Here is a 16896-nt window from a genome sequence, read left to right as displayed (position 1 = left end):
TGACGGTTTGGTTTGTAAATATTTGAAAATAGCAATAAAGCCAGTCACAATTACCCAGAGCTCAAAGTGACACCTTCATAATGCTTGTTTTTTGTTTTTGTCCAATCAATAGTACAAACATTGAAAATTAAAATATGAAAAAATACTCAATTAATTTTGTGTCAATCAAATGATTGTTTGAGCTTTACTTGCATAATTTAACCTTTTGTGTGCAAAAATTTCAATTTGTGAACTAAATGAAGCTGTCACATAATCGTAGGACTAAAAATGATAATATTCCCTCTGAATTGTAGTGGAGTTATAAAGAGGCATGAGTAGAAAATATGCAAGTAAAATAATTGGAATTGTTAGTTAATGTCCTTTGTTACATTTCAGTAAAATGACTAAGAAGTCACAGGCAGTAACAACTGTAAGCAGATTGTACTGAACGATTTGACCGACCTGTCGTGTCTCCAGGTTTGACTTCAGCTTCCAGCTCCAAAGTGATGCGTGTTACCTCTTTGTTAGCTGGGTTGCGAGCACGTCGACCTTTAGCTTTCTTAGAGGAATCACATTTGAGGTTGACAAATGTCACCAGGCAGTTGCTGCAGGGCTGCCCCCCTCCTGTGGACAACGAGATATCAGTAAAGCCCAACCGCACGTCAATAAATTACAAATAATACAGATTAATGTTTGAGACTCAAGGTAAATAGGCTCTTGGAAACTACGACTCAAATGTAACAGATACATCATCATCATGTACTTATATTGGGGATAGTCCTAGAGCTCATCAGTTGGAGGATGAAACAGTCAATATTTCTTGGGTTCTGGTGTAGCAACTTCAGACGAAATTGGTTTTAGATTGGATTTTTGACCATTTTTGATCAATTCAAAGGCAAACTTTAGCACTATATGTGTTAAACAAATGACATTAACCCAAAAAACAGACATAATTGAGCATGCAAATAGACTTTGTGTACTGAAATAATAATGTTGTATGCACTTATACGCTTTCACAGTTTTAATTCATTCATTCATTTAATTTGTATTACAGTTATATGACTAACGAAAACTTGACACATAGTGGTGAGCTGCACTATTCTTTGGGATGATGTTCACCACTTCTATGTCTCATCTATTGTTGACCTGTCCCCTGTCCCCGAACTAAAAAGACAGTAAAAACGCTGGGTGGAGTGGAAGAGGTTAAAGCGATTCATTCATTTTAATGTTGGTGCTACATTTTCAACAATCCTATGATTGTTTCAGCCCCAAAAACATACCGTACATCCCTTTAGATGTAAACAAATAACAGCATATGTATACAGCAGCACACACAGATTAAGACCGACCTGGTCCAAGTGTCCGTCCTCTGTCCTCCGTCCTGCCGGTCAGCTTCGGGTGCAGGTGACATTTGGCATTTTTAATCTTGAAAGAAGCCGTCTGCTTCACTGGAGGGGCCAAAGTCTCTACAGACAAACACAGCACAGTGGGTAGGAGCACACTGCAACATCACACTGCTGCCACAGCAAAGACACAATGACTGATGGCTGAAAAGAGTTTGATTATAGGAATCTGGAGGGCAGCGAACCTATGCAGCTCTGACTGCTGCTGGAGTTGAGCCTGGCGGGAGACTTCCCTCTGAGGATGGGGATACCACAACTGACTGAGTAGCTGTTGTCAGACTCTGCAAAAGGCCACAAACAACAAAATAAGTCCAGAAAATGATTAAAATATTGAATTAACCCTCCTGTTGTCCTCGGGTCAAGGAAGGAAGAAGAGGGAAGGACGCAAAGGGAAGTAAAAAAGGATGGAGGAAAGAAGGAAGGAAAGAAAGAAGGATGGAGGAAGGAAAGAAGAGAGGAGGAAAAGGAGAAAGAATGGAAAGGAGAGAGAAAGGAAGGAGGATGGAGGAAAGAAAGGGGAGGAGGAGAAGAAAGGAAGGAAAAAATAAAGAAGGAAGGAGGGAGAAAAGGAGGGAGGCAGGAAGGAAAGAAAGAAAGAAAGAAAGAAAGAAAGGAGGGAAGGAAAGGGGGGGCGAGGGAAGGGAAGAAGGAAGGAGGATAGAGGACGGGATGGAGGCGGGAGGGATGAAAGAAGGAAGGAAGGAGGAAAGGAGAGGAAATCAGGAGGAAGGAAAGAAGAGAGAAAGGAAAGGAGATGGCGGAAGGAGGAAAGAAAAGAAGGGAAGGAGCGAGGAAAGGAAAGGAAGGAAAGAAAGAAAGGAGGGGCGAGGGAAGGAAAGAAGGACGGAGGATAGAGGAGGGAGGAAAGAAGGAAGTAAGGAGGAAAGAAGAGAGGAAGGCAGGAGGAGGGAGGAAAGAAGGAATAGTCAAAACAGATTGGGTCAATTTGACCCGGAAGGACGACAGGAGGGTTAAGCATAGCTTCAGTGTGGGTGACATACCTGCCAGATAGTGAGCCTTAGAGGCACAGGTAAGAGAGCAGCTCTCTTTCTTGCCCGTCTTGCTACAGGTCAGAGTGGCCTTTGGTGCCAACAGTCCAAGAGGACATTTCACCAACTCTGAGGGAAAATAAAACCCACAGAGAATCACACACTGTTGGCAAAGAAAGCAGAGAGAGTGAGAGAAATCACCCAGGTGCTGGTATGAAGAGACTGATGTGCTGTGATGTGTGTGTGTGTCAGTGAAGTCACCACAGGGGGGCAGTGCTGCTACATACCAACACAGTCTTTCCTGTTCCAGTGCAGCTTGTACCCTGGTGGACAGGTACACTCGTAGCTCCCCAGAGTGTTGATGCAGCCATATTTACAACCTCCACGGTTTATGCTGCATTCATCAATATCTAGGAATAAATATGTTGACATACAGACATTTAGTGCACACACATACACTACTGGTCAAAAGTTTTAGAACACACCAACTTTTCCAGAATTGAATTGAAAATGATGCAGCTTAATGTCTCAGTGTACTCTGAAATTAATGCACATTTGAAACATTTAAAATTCTTTATTGAGCATGATAGTGTTTTGAAAGTAAAAAAAAAGATTCAAAATCACATTTTATGTTGGACTAAAGGACTAAAAAAGACACAAAATGACCAAAAAAAGACACAAAATGACTAAAAAAAGAAACAAAATGACTTACAAAGACATGAAAATAATTCAAAAATGGACAAAATAGCCCAAGACTCCATAGAGTTAAGTTGTTAACCCATTTCTTGTTCCCTGAAAAAGGCCTACTTGTATAATTCTGAAATGTACATTATTTTTCAGTTTTGGTTAAGCTTACCTTTTTTATTTACCTCTGGCAGTTCACCACTTACCTTTGTACCCTTTCAAGCTGTTCATTTGACTTGAACTGCTTGAATTTCAATAAAAAACTGGAAAAAATTTGACCGGTAGTGTCACTGAAACAACGACTTGTAAATATCTACTCAGGGTTGCTGCATACTTTAAAAAAAAAAAGAAATGCTTTTTAAGACCTTTTTAAGACCCTACCTGAGAAAATATCCTCCACAGCACCACAAATGCATATTAGGGCTGATGAAACAATCATGTAAAATCTCATAAAGTAATCAAATAAATGGCAAATACATTGGACTGTATCCCACTGCTGTGCTTTACATTAGATAAACACTTATTACAAAAAAACATTTTAAATAAAAATGTTATTGTGTAAAACTATTAGGCTATATAATATAGTATATATTTATAGAGGCTATCCCAATATTAAGACACATACACCTTGAGAAAAATGCTTACTCATTGTCATTCTGCTAAAATTCATAATTAAGAGTACATTTTTACAGAAAACAAAAGTGTAACAGTTTCAATATAGTTTCTTTATACAGTTTTTTCACAATTAAACATGTCAAAAATATAAGAAAATTATTGCATTCTGCTTTTTGTATGTTTTAGACAATGTCCCAACTTCTTTGGAATGGGGGTTGTAACTTCAGAATAAAACAGAGGGTTTTGTTTCTATCTTTAGTTTAGCATCATGTTGTTCTTTAATCCTGTTACCTCTGTGAGAGCAGGTGGACTGCAATGAACCAATTTAAACATTATGAGAAAAAGAAACAGACTGGACAATCGAAGACTAAACAATATTTAAATAAGTAAATCCTGTGGGGAATTATATTTGTCATGCAACTATGCTTCACATAAACATTTAAGATTTACAAATTAGGCTTTAATGGTAAATCCAATTCAATTTATGTGGTGCTTTTCTAGTCTTATCGACCTCAAAGTGCTTTACAACACAAGCCAGCATTCACTCGTGGCAGAGGCTACAAAGGTGCCACATCAATGATAAAGCCATCAGGAGCATTTCGAAGGACACTTGAGGAATATATATATCCTTTGAGGAATATATATATCCTTTCTTTAATCAGGTAAAGCCTCATTGAGATTAAAATCCCTTTTCCAAGGATGGAACCACCCACCTTCTGATTAGCGCTCTACCTCCTGAGCCACAGTGCCCTGTTTTAAACATTTTCTGACCTTAAAACCTGACTTTTTAAGGATTCATGGGAACTCCGCTAAAAAACTCTGACAAAATATGAGGGAGGAAAATGATTATCATTCTAAAATCAAAAACACTGAGAAACAATGTGGTCAGTTTAAAAAGATCTGGAGTCAATTATGTGAATAAAATGAAAGAGAAACTGGCCTATTAGGAAAGAGTGCAGCTGTGAACGAGGAGTTCCTAAGAGGTCAAATCACTTCATCCTGTCAGAGCGCCACATTCTCGGAAGATGAATGTGTTTGCATGTAAACAGAAGTGATTCTCCGTTTTGATGTCGCCACATTCAATTTCATGGTCAGAACTTCTCTGCCGTTCAGCGAGGAAGACTTGTGGGGAGCAGTAAATTATAATCACCTTTTCAAACACATGCTGAGCTAAAACCACTAAAAGCATCCGGGATCCAGATGCAGGCTGGCTGCTATTGACGCCAGACAGAAAATTAGCTCAGTGGGTAGAGCTGAGGATGCGGCAGGCTGCGGACAAGCGCCGGAGACACCAGGAAAGAGACGGAGATAATGGCAGTGATTGATGATCTGGCCCGCTGATATGAAATGCTCTTCCTTGTCTCATTCAATTATTCACCCTGAATAAAAACAGCCTGCATGCCTCTGCACTCTCTGAACATGATGACTTCATCAACAGTGATGTGTAGCCAGAGCTGCGTGAGAGGTGCGCAGCTTATCCTCTGCATCAAAGCACTCAATTTAAAGGACAAAGAAGTCTAATGAATATCTGATGGAAGTGCAGCTCATCTGCCAGCAACTGTTGTTTTGAATTCTTTGTTCCTCCCATACTTGAAATGTAACCAAATAGACGCATTCTGACCTTCATCCACAGGCTTTTTCTTTGCATGCTTTTACAGAGGAGAGCAGAGATGAGTCAAGGAAGAAGAAAAGAACAAATTGACGTTCAGACTCAACAATTGCTTCGTGTAATTTGTGAGGAATTTCGGCATGGTCTTGGGAGTTCTTGGAAATGTTGCCATCTTTAAATTTTAATCACTTTTGTTTGCTTAATCATCAACATCAGCGACTCCCAGTCCAAACATTACAATGTGAGTTTTTAAGAGAATTTTTCCCTGAACACAATCTAGACAGCTATTTCTGTATTTTTCCAATTGACTGTAATAAACTCTGTGTGGTTTAAAACTTCTGCTTTTCTCTTAGATCTATGTATACTATGTATGCAAATCCTCTGAGGCTCCGTCTACTTCCCTGTGGCTTAGAGATGGTGTGTATTTGCTTAAGTTGGAAAAAATAAAATTCTCAGTGAAGGCAATTTGCTAAATGTTTTCATAAACGGAATTCTTATGTCGATTACTTTAACTCTTAAATTAGGGTGTTATTTTGTGTTTCAAAGTGGTGGAGACAAGGGCTTCGATGACATTTCTTTTTTTTAAGTGGTCTTCAACAGATGCAGTTTTAGGCAATGTAATGGGACGGAGGTCAGTATGAGGTCAGAGTAGACAGACTATGATGGAAGAAATCTGCATAATGACACATGAAAAAGACCATAGTGTCGGCCTCTAATGTGTCAAAAATACAAAATATTCAGAATAAAATGCACAACAAAGCTGACCGGTAATGGTCAGCCATATCCATCACATTCACAGCTGCAACTGATTCCTTTTTTTGCTTCTTCTACATTTATATTGCATTGTATGTTTTATTTGTATGCAAACAAAACTTTCACATTATCAGATTTTAATTGGCAGAGATTTTTTGGGCGCAAGCTAAGAACATTTTAACAAATGATGCTTTTGAAAAGTGATGGGGACAAACTTCTAGTTAAATTGTTATTCTAATTACCGAGACTATTTCTTTTGTTCTTGTTGTCAGGTGGGTGGGGTCTCTCTTTGAGGTCCTTGGGTTTATTCATTTCACAACAATAATTGGAAAAGAATTGCAATTTCTGTATATTTTTGTAATCCCAATAAAAAGATCTATATATACAAACAGATATTTGTCACCCTAGAAGAAAAGCATTTTTTAAGTATTTAGTCACAACTGCTCCAAGTAAATTTTCCTACCAGATAAGCAAAAATGAGCAGATTATTTTGCTAGCTGAGAGGGAGAATGGCTGGATATACTCTCACTTGGGAGGAATGTTGACAGGGCTCGGCACAATGCTTGACAGCAGGTCCCTGACCTAATTGGGTTTGTTTAGGGTGAGACTATTGTTAAACACTGAGCAAAGCTTTCTGGATTGTTTGGCAGTTATATTTCAGTTGATAAACCACATGGGGAATAACGTAACCTCTGGTTATGGCCAGAGAGGGAGAAAGTACAACAGAAGGCGCCATAAATCTCTGGGGTTATCTAACAGTTCCGACACCGCCGATGAAAAGCGAGAGGAAATCATTCATCACCTTCTCTCTCAACAATGGTATAGGGAGTCACTTACGCCTGACCATCTTCTCTCTACACAGCCGCTCAGTGTATCCTGATCATAGTCCATCATGTGAGTAAAAGCCCTACAAATCCAATTCTGGTGCTTTTATTATCTGAACTGACAGCTAATACAGCTCCTATGTGTGGAATGGATCCCATGAACCCACTGTACCCATTTTGAAAATATAGTTTGTGTTATTCTAACCACATTCAGGGGATGGATGAGATTATAAAACAATCCAGCAGCATTACTACCATCTCTCTGACTCTGTTTCAACTAAGCATTATATAAGGAGGAGGTATTTAATGGTGGAACATTTCAAGCTCCCCATTACAAAATGTGTTTTCTTATGTTTATGTCTCCTAAAATGTTTGACTTGGTATACACTGACTTTAATCCGTGCAACGTTTGTGATTAGAGAGGTGTTTTCACATTCCTCTACTGACGGGGGAGATGACTGTGCACTTTACTGAAATCCATGATTCACTTGCTACTTCGAAAGCCAATCAAAAGAAACCCGAAGCCTCCAGCACAAAGTGGACTTGTCAGTACAGAGAGCTTAAAACACACATTGTAACACTGCAGCAGATATTTCACAACCACTGCCAGTTATAAGCTAACAAACGATAATAGATGCTAACACCACTTACAACTCTGATATGTCTGCTAGTCATCGATTTTGGTGCACAATGGACTCCTCAAACTTGTTGGACTGAGTCTCTCCCATGTTGCCTAGAACAGAAAAAATTGACGAGATGGCGAAAGTACCGCTGCAGTCTGCAGACCGCGAGCTTGTTCACACTTCTCTTTCATCGATCTGCCTCACACATTAGCAACAGTGGTGAGCGCAAAAGCCAGATCCAGAGTTTCTCAGTGAGGGAGGATGAGTAGTTTGCTTCTAGCCGTGATGCTTCTACCAGCCCCTTCAAGTTTTTTTAACCACGTTAAAATATTTATCATAGCAGAGTGTTTTTACATACTTTCAAACGTGTCTGTATACTGTAAGATGCATTAGCATTAGGCCCTTGCATCGTAACAAACCGATCTCATAAAAAGATTTTTACCTTTAGAGATATATAGACAGGAAACATTGAGAGAAAGAGGAGTGCCAAGGTCCTCTATTGGACATGTCAGAAATATGGTCTTATTTTTTATTTTTTAAGGATCCAACTAGCTGCACTGTTGTGTTGGTGCAGACCTCACGACCCCATACATCTGCACGTTACCGCTCTCTAGTCCCATTTCTTATTCTACATTCTGTTGCAACATTCCTGATCAGTAGACCTGTCAAACTACAGACAAAAAAAAAACACAGAACAAATCACTGCAAAGCTATGTATTTCGAGTGCATATGCTGTCTCTCCCAGAACTACTGTGAGGCCCTGAGGCACTGGAGACAGCAGCAGATTCTAACTGGTGATACACACTCCATCAAAGGGCCGCCGCACCACCCTGATGTGCTCTGGCGGGCCTCTTGCTGCCTGCCAGGCAGATCTGACGCGCCCCCACACACCTCCTCCTGACACCAAAGGCTGTTTCTGCTATCTGTTCCACACCAGAGTACTGTAGGTACCTGCTAATGTTTGATGAACATGGTCATACTCCACCTTGAAGGACCACAACTGAAGTTTTTCATGTTTTAGTCTATTAACTACAGCTTTACATGACTGCCAAGTGTAGCAAAAGTTCCTCGATTGATTTCTTGCCTTCCAGGGAGCCACCTGTTTCAGCTCATTCCGATCGATTTGGAAATCAACTTTCAGAAACTTAAAGCTGGCTTAAGAGAGATAATCTATCAGTTTCATTTAGTTACATCTAGTTATTGAACACCAGACCGCAGCTGCATGCAGGGACTTTTCCATGTTTTTATTCTACAATTCTACAATTCTACGATGTAATTTAGCGGACGCTTTTATCCAAAGCAACATACAAATGAGAGTAAATACAGCACAAGCAAGGATGAAGTCAAGAAACATAGCAAGAGTAAGTGCCGTGGGTTAAGTTTGAGTCCATTAGGACACAAGTGCTTTTAGGTCGCAAGAGCGGTCAGTGAGATACTTGTCATAGTCATCAGTGTAGATCAAGAGTGAAGGTGTTCAGTAAAGAGTTGGTCTTCAGTCTCTTCTTCAAGATTGAGAAGGACTCAGCAGAACGGACGGAGTTTGGAAGTTTATTCCACCAACGGGGCACTACAGAAGAGAAGAGTCTGGTTTGAGACGCAGAGGCCTTCAGCGGCGGAGGAGCCAGACGTCTTTCACTCGAGGAGCGTAGTGGATGGGAGAGTTTGTGGACCTGAACAAAGGAGTTCAGATAAAAAGGGGCTGTGCCCATTGCTTTTTTGTAAGCAAGAGACAAGGCTTTGAATTTGATGCGGGCTGTGACTGGGAGCCAGTGCAGAGAGATGAGGAGCGGAGTGACTTGTGCTCTCCTGGGCTGGTTGAAGACCAGATGTGCAGCCGCGTTCTGGATCATCTGCAGAGGCTTGGTGGTGCAGCAGGAAGACCTGCCAGTAGAGAGTTGCAGTAGTCTAAGCACGATAACACAAGGGCCTGAATCAGGAGTTGTGACGATTGCTCGGCCAGGTAGGGTCTGATTTTCCTGATGTTGTACAGGGAGAATCGACAAGATTCTGCAATTGAGGATACATGAACCTTGAACGTCAGTTGGTCAACAAGTCATGACACATAAGTTTCGTGCAAAGCTTGTGGGCATGAGTTGCATGGATCCAAACTGAAGATTCATAGGCTGATATAAGGTGGGACGGGCTGGGATGACGAGGAGCTCCGTCTTGAGAGGTTAAGCTGATGGTGGTGTTGTGTCATCCATGTGGAGATGTCCACTAGACAAGCATAGATGGGGGCCGAGACTGTGGGGTCGTTTGGTGGGAAGGAAAAGAACAACTGGGTATCATCGGCATAACAATGGTATGAGAAGCCATGATTGCAGATGATTGTGCCAAGTGAGGTGGTGTAAATTGAGAAGAGAAGGGGGCCTAGCACTGATCCTTGAGGCACCCCAGTAGAAAGGTTTTGTAGTTTGGACACTTCTCCATAACCACTGGAGGCCAGAACCTGAAATACCAAGTTCTGTGAGTGTAGAGAGGAGGATATGGTGGTTCACAGAGTCGAAAGCTGCAGAGAGGTCCAGCAACAAAAGAGCTGATGATTGGCCAGCTGATCGAGCCAGACGCAGTGATTCTGTTACAGACAGGAGTGCAGTCTCAGTAGAGTGACCCTGCTTGAAGCCAGACTCTATTCTTGTGAGAAGAATAACAATACACTGACACTAACGGTTATTTTTTTATTTCTTGAACATGAATAACTTTCTGTCTAAAAAAGCAGAAAGTCTTAGATTTCAGTTAAAATTATTTTTTAATTTTATTTCTTTTTTTAAAAAGCAATACCAAAAGCAATACCACACAAAAAAAACACACAAAAATCCATCTTATCAGTCTTCACAGGACCAATTAGCGTCTCTTGGCGTTGTTTAGACTAAAGCATGCTTTGGATATTAATTAGCATTATCTAGAGACTGATATTGATATTGATTGATAATTCAGATTGATTTATTAGCTGGATCCATCTGGTATGGTCCTTTAATAAACACAGCACATTTTAGGGAGCTTTATGTAAAGTTACATTTACAACAATTATGTCTTTCTCAAGTTGTTTTCCTGCCAAACATCAAAGCAACTAATGAAGGGTTAGCAAAGAGCTGTGTGATGCAGAAGAAGAGTGATGAACAGGAGATGTATATCAAGAGACAAGGCGTGCAGGCTCACCTCCACAGTGTGCCAGGCCGTAGAGGACGTATCCTTTATGACAGAGACACTGGAAACTGCCGGCAGAGTTGACACAGAAGTGGTCGCAGGCGCGATCAAAAGAGCATTCATCAATATCTGTATAGATAGAAAGACATGCTGTTAGAAACTTCTCAACAGTTCAACAAATTACAAAAAATATCTTCAAAAAGGTGTCTTTCATCCACCTATCATGCCATATTTTTTTATGTTTCCATCTTTTTTTCATGAATTGCAACGGGTCAAAAATCAAATGTCACAACAACAGAAAAGCATATTTTGAAAGGATTCTATTTAATGTTCGGTATAGTGGTTGACCTCCCGCTGTTATTCAGTTTTCCATTTCGATGCACTGAAATGGAATTTTCTACGTATTTTTGAAATAACAAGCGGTCACAGCAGGAGTCAAAAGAAAGACGGCTCTTCACCTGATAATAGGAGCTGAAGTGCTGTTTTTCTCTCTGCATTGAACATGCCAATCACATTCCCTTTTCACATCTTAACCACACCATTAAAAACCTACTATTCTTCAAAAAAACATGCTTTCACTTCTATTTCTTCTGTTCTGTTGATAATATGTTAAAAAGAAGCATTTAAATCAACAATCCTTGTAGTGTTAACATAAATGTGTCAGATGCAGATAGAACAAGTTGTTCTTCAGACCTTCTCACCCTCATCACACCTGCAAATCCCCATAGAAACACCTCTTTGTATCTCACAAATAGCCTCTTTTTCTTCTTTTTGAGCTTTTTAGCTCTCTTACACATGCATTCTGATAAGTTGCTTGAATGCCATGGGCTGAAAGAACACAAGGATTGATACATGAAGCTACAGGATATGGATGACATTTGGTTTTATTACTATCAAGGTTTCCTGTAATGTCAGCAAAAATTTGAGTCAAGCCCGGGCAGCACATGTTGGGAGAAAGTGGGGATGTGCTATAACTTTGCTGGATGTCTAATTGGCTAATTTAGGAAAGGTTCCCAGGATTTTCCCAGGAATATCTTGCTTTCATCCACACTATCTGAACAACCTCGTGGTTATGAGGCAGCGCCAGCCACCATCAAACAGATGACACAGGTATTTCACAGCAATTACAGGAGTTTGGTTAATTAATGGGTTACCTTGAAGAAACCAGAAAAGACAGACAAATGTCTGCACAAATCTTGCATAGCGTTGCACAACATATTCACTTATTCACGCTGGGCATATCTGCAGACCAGTGAAGTGCTGAAGCTGTTCTATGCTCTTGTTAAAGCCACCAGACTCCTTTGGCAAAAACAGTAATCTAAACTTGCAGAACACAGGGGATGCTGGACTCCTGCTGCCTCAATATGTTAGTGATTTTATGTTATTATGTGACTTTGGGGTTTTAAATGGTTAGTTCGGACTCACTAAAATCTCACAATAACACAAATACTGACTGAGGCAGCAGTAAAGCAGCAACTCCTGTGTTCTGCTGCCCTCAAAAAAATAACTTGTTCCCAGAACTAAATAAAATGATGGAAATAATTTCCACCTAAATAAAATGCTTTAATTTAGCGAGAAACAGTTTTGTTGAGTGAACAAAATGTAAATATGTCGGGTCAACGTGATGTTTTTGCATTACTGTTAATTAATTACCAGGGGTCAGTCCAACTAGATTTGTAAGGCTAATTGTAACATACTTTATTATGTAACAACATAATTTTCTTGGGCCATTTAAACATGTATGCCATTATTAAGAGTTACTTTATTTAATAGGGTAGTTATAAATACTAAGTACAGGAATTAATTGTGCTGAACCAACAAAACAAAGTTAGGTTTAAGTGGTTTAGCCTAAAAGATTACCTTTATCATATGAAAATGAACATAATAGTAATTATTCAGGAAATAAATCATTTTAAAACAGAGTATTATATTCAGCAATTTAATAAGGTTGTTTTAACATAAAGCATTCTAGTAAATTTTAAAGTGTTGCATTTTATGCTAAAACTACATGTTTTAAAACTGTAAAACATCATTTTATTTAGAAGAAGCTACATGTTAGACTTAGGAAAAGGTAACAGACACCCAGTTTGCTTTTTTGAGTGTGTTTTGTCCATGGAGTCTGGTTTTCTTTGAAGTGAACCTTGATAACTGCTTCAGTTCCCCATTGAAAAGGCCTGTCTGACAGAAAGAAGCAATGAAAATATTCTAAATATAGCGTACATTTACATTGATATTGGTTTTTTTTTATAGGTTACAAGTTTGCTGCATGCTGTCTGCGTCCACAGCAGTAGATCTTCTTCCTTCCTTTCTTTACTCCTGCCTGCTCTTAACTGGGAGTGTTCCGACTAGCATCTACTGTAGAAAATTCACTGATGATGGATAAGTACCTCATACAACCCCACTTCAACAAATCTAAACCATGTCGACAGGGAATCAAAGAGATGAAAATGTGCTCACATTAAGAGTTTATTAAGTGATCAGTTTACAAAACAGCACACAAACTTTGGAGTTGAACCAAAGGTTGATGTTCAGTTTCAAGTTAGAAATATCTACAAATGTTTAATTAATGATTCAACTATCGAGACAGAAAAAAACCCTTTTATAAAAAAGTAAATAACCATAATTTAGGTTAAACATCTAACAAATAAAATTCATCGGTTTTAGAACCCGATGCACTGGTTCTGTACTGTGAAGTCAAAAGCAACCACAAATTAATGCTGAAAACTTTTTACAAGAACTCATACAGTGCTCACTGTTTGTCCCCTCCGGAGATCCAGAACAGCAGTGGTAAATGAGAGCAGCATGAGCGTGCACATGCTGCATGAGGCATTGCAAAAGTTATTGTTTTTGGCATATTGAGCATAAACTTTGCTCAGCACACTTTTAAGCAAAGAGTCTAAAACCTTCTGGGAAATAGGCGTGGTGACTCAGTTTACCCCCCAAAAAATGCTGCAATAAGCGACGCCAGAAGTCGATCTGCAACTTATCATTATATCGTTTTGTGTTGTGCCACGCTGCAGAGTAGATGTGTGAAGACATCTGGGACTCCTGCAGTACAACCCTTATTTACCAGGCAGCTAAGGTGAAGTATGCAGTGGGTGGGCAAGACTGCATCATGCGGTGATGTACGTGCAGGAGAACATAGAAAGATGAGAAGAGTCATATCACTTTCACTGGAAACAACAAATCAGAGTTTCCATCGATTATTTCTTGCCTTTGCTCTCTGGTAATCTCTCATCGCAGCAGACTGATCTGTGTGTCAGGGCTCAATGCAGCACTTAAACATCCATCCTTGACTGAAACTTAGAAAAGGTCGATGTTGTTTATACAGAACAGATAAGAGCGCTATCGTAGATGTTCCTTCTGGAGAAAACAAGACATCTAACCATCTCCCTGAGTGCCCTCATGTGGATTAGGAGTGAGAAGGAGATTGTTGAGGGTGGAGGAATGCTGACAGGGGCTCAGCAGACATGCCCCATCCTGACTTGAGGGCCATGGTCCACTGACAGCAGGGAAACACCATGACTGTTTAAACCAAGATAAACCCAGAGTTCAGTTTACATATCTCAACACCTCATGGAGACAGCAAACGTCTATTTAAGTGTCACTGATGTGACAGAACGCCCCGACCCACCACCACGCACAAGCATTTATTAACAAACCTTCCTAATCTGCCAGTTCTGAATTCATGAGATTCATGATGGGATGTGTATAAAGAGGCACAGGTGTACAATGTATTTTGTGACTTCAGAAAAGGCCTATCTCCACTTTGTTTTTTAAATTCTGCATTACAAACTGGGCTCACAGAGTTTAAAAGACAAGGGCATTTATGAATCAGGGAGGGTAAACCTACACACTAAATAACAGATCAGTCTTCAATTTAAATTAAAGGTTAATACAGTCAGGCTCAATTCATCTGTATAGTTCTACACATCTCAGCAGTTCTTTTGCAGATTTTCAATTCATACATTTCAGGTATTTAGAATACAAATGGAGTTTGATCTAAAAAGCACTAAGTGAGTGGATTTTCATGAATTTGTTAAATGTTCCTGTTTTCTTTCAACTAAACAAAGGCCTTTAATACTTTGGTTATCCTGCCCTGTTTGCAATTTCATAGTTCAGTTAAAAGATATTATCAAGTTGCATGATGGGAAATGTAGGATCTTGTTTTTGGAGCTTGCCCTATTGTACGGACTAAAAGTCAGATATCTCTGCTCCTCGATTTTGACCATTCCTTTTTCAATATGTTTCTTATGAGTCTCTCAATATAATGGAAGTGCAATACTAAATGTAATACTTAACCACCAACAATCAGTGGAGAAAGTGGGGTAGCAAGTTTGGGTTGCGCTGCGGAGGACACTAGAAGGAAAAATCTGAAGCGGCCTGCAGCACAAAAGTTAAAACAGACTCAACTTTTTAGAAATTCAGCAAGACGCCACGCTGCGTTGGCCAATGACATAACCAGCAAATCTGTGAGAGAATACAGGTAACATCCTTGCCTGTATTGCTGCCATGCCAAAAACAACTTTGGTACAAAAAGGCTTAAAAAACATCAGTACAAAATGAAACTCAAGCACTTACTCCAGGATTTTGTGAAACAGCTGACTATATGGATGTCCGTAGGAACAATTCTGCTGGGAATTTGATAGTGTGTTTCCTTCAACAAGGTTTAGCACAAGAAGGCACAGTTCGTTTGCCTTTTCTTGTCTAGCTTCAGTAAAATTAATGCAAGTATGGCTGGGAAAAAAACATTGTGAAATGCAAAGTCGACTTGTGCTACACTGGGAGGGTAAAGTTGACAACGTGACGTCACACCTCCACACGACCGTGAAGCTAATCATCGCATTACAGGATCTAGCGTGAATGAGAGGCATTCTGCTTTTATTTTGCCAGGCTCTCGCTCCATGGGTGAGAAAAATGAAAGGAATGAGAGGAGAGGATAAGAAGCAGACAGGTGACTCAGTAGTGTGGAGTGTATGTGAGCCTGGAAACACCTCACTCAACAGGAGGTGAGCTTTATCACAACTTCTCTCCAGACAAAACACACAGCACCAAACAAGGACACCAGTGTCCCAAAGTTGCCCCTGTGCACCCAAACAGCACATGACAGAGTGGGTTAAGGCATGGTGCCACAGAAAACAAGCTGTGATTCACATTCCTACATGCACAGGCCACATTTTCTCAGTTATCTGTGTTATTATGGCAAAATAAACTTTGCATTGTTCTGCTCTAAATAATGAGAGAAAGGCATCCCACCAAAAATAGATTTAAAGTGACAACAAAGTGGCTGCAAAGCACAGTGACACTATATTTTCATTGGACACATAAGATGTTTGTGTACTGTGTACAGAGTGGTGTGCTTCAGTGCAGCAATTCTAAACCCATTGCATGACATTGATGTGTACCAGGCTGGATATTGATCGACCACATCAATAAAGAAAAGTATTAAAAAATAGCATGTCATCTGTTTTTCCACTCGGAGAGAGGCTGAGCTCGGCTCCACAGTTCTAGCCTGCCTGTCTTCTTTCACCAGATGTTTCTGTAGTGGCTTGATTCATCCAAGAACCAGCAGAGGTTTTAGAGTTGGAGCTCTAATTCCCCACACCTGTGTTCAGCCATGGCAAACTCTTTATTTGTTCTGCAGCTAGTCCTCCCAGCTCCTGCTGAGCGATGGATACCACCAAATAAAACAGACAAACAAGCCAGAGAGAACTGGTTTGGCTTCCCTGCAGGCTTGATGGAGCAGATTTGTGTGCTTCTAGGGGGACATTTTTGTTTTCATATTCTTGCTAAACAATGCAAAAATCACCATTTATAAGAAAGTGAGGGTAGGTTTTCGGGTAGTAGTCCAAAGTCAAAAGGGCTGCCTACCTTGACATGTCCTCTCATTGGTCAGCAGCTTGTAGCCTTTCTTGCAGCTGCATTCAAAGCTGCCCACTGTGTTTCGACACACATGATCACAACCCCCATTGTTAAGACGGCACTCATCAATGTCTGTGAACAGAAAAACAGTGGATACATTAAATCACAAAGAGAAAAATTAAACTTTAACTTGCAATATCTAAATATTTGTGACCACTTGGGGGCAGTAGGGGCTGTAAACACAATACTAATAGACATTTTTCTTGTTGGCAAAAAGTTGCTTTTTTACACATCAGGCAGTTATGGAGCAACGTAATTATTCATTTGGAGTCGTGTTTTTGTCCACCTGTTGAATGTAAGCCCAATATTCACTCTCTTTTTAGTTCCGTTTTGGTCTCCACCATCTCC

The 16896-nt window shown here is 40.1% G+C and overlaps 1 protein-coding gene across 2 annotated transcripts in view; it reads right to left on the bottom strand.

The window, feature by feature from the left end:
- The window catches only part of scube3 (signal peptide, CUB domain, EGF-like 3), a 99901-nt gene that overhangs the window by 9196 nt on the left and 73809 nt on the right, over positions 1 to 16896 (bottom strand). For both annotated transcript variants that reach the window (XM_059333549.1, XM_059333550.1), the window contains 7 exons: positions 16498 to 16620; positions 10639 to 10755; positions 2659 to 2781; positions 2384 to 2500; positions 1568 to 1663; positions 1329 to 1445; positions 442 to 603 (listed from right to left, as the gene is read on the bottom strand). In XM_059333549.1, the coding sequence (XP_059189532.1) occupies positions 442 to 603; positions 1329 to 1445; positions 1568 to 1663; positions 2384 to 2500; positions 2659 to 2781; positions 10639 to 10755; positions 16498 to 16620 (855 nt within the window). The remainder of the gene's footprint in view (positions 1 to 441; positions 604 to 1328; positions 1446 to 1567; positions 1664 to 2383; positions 2501 to 2658; positions 2782 to 10638; positions 10756 to 16497; positions 16621 to 16896) is intronic.

Source organism: Centropristis striata, chromosome 5 (assembly GCF_030273125.1).
Source record: "Centropristis striata isolate RG_2023a ecotype Rhode Island chromosome 5, C.striata_1.0, whole genome shotgun sequence".
NCBI classification, from domain to species: domain Eukaryota; kingdom Metazoa; phylum Chordata; class Actinopteri; order Perciformes; family Serranidae; genus Centropristis; species Centropristis striata.
Note: the sequence above shows the minus strand (reverse complement) of the source record. Positions and strands in the feature narration are given on the sequence as shown.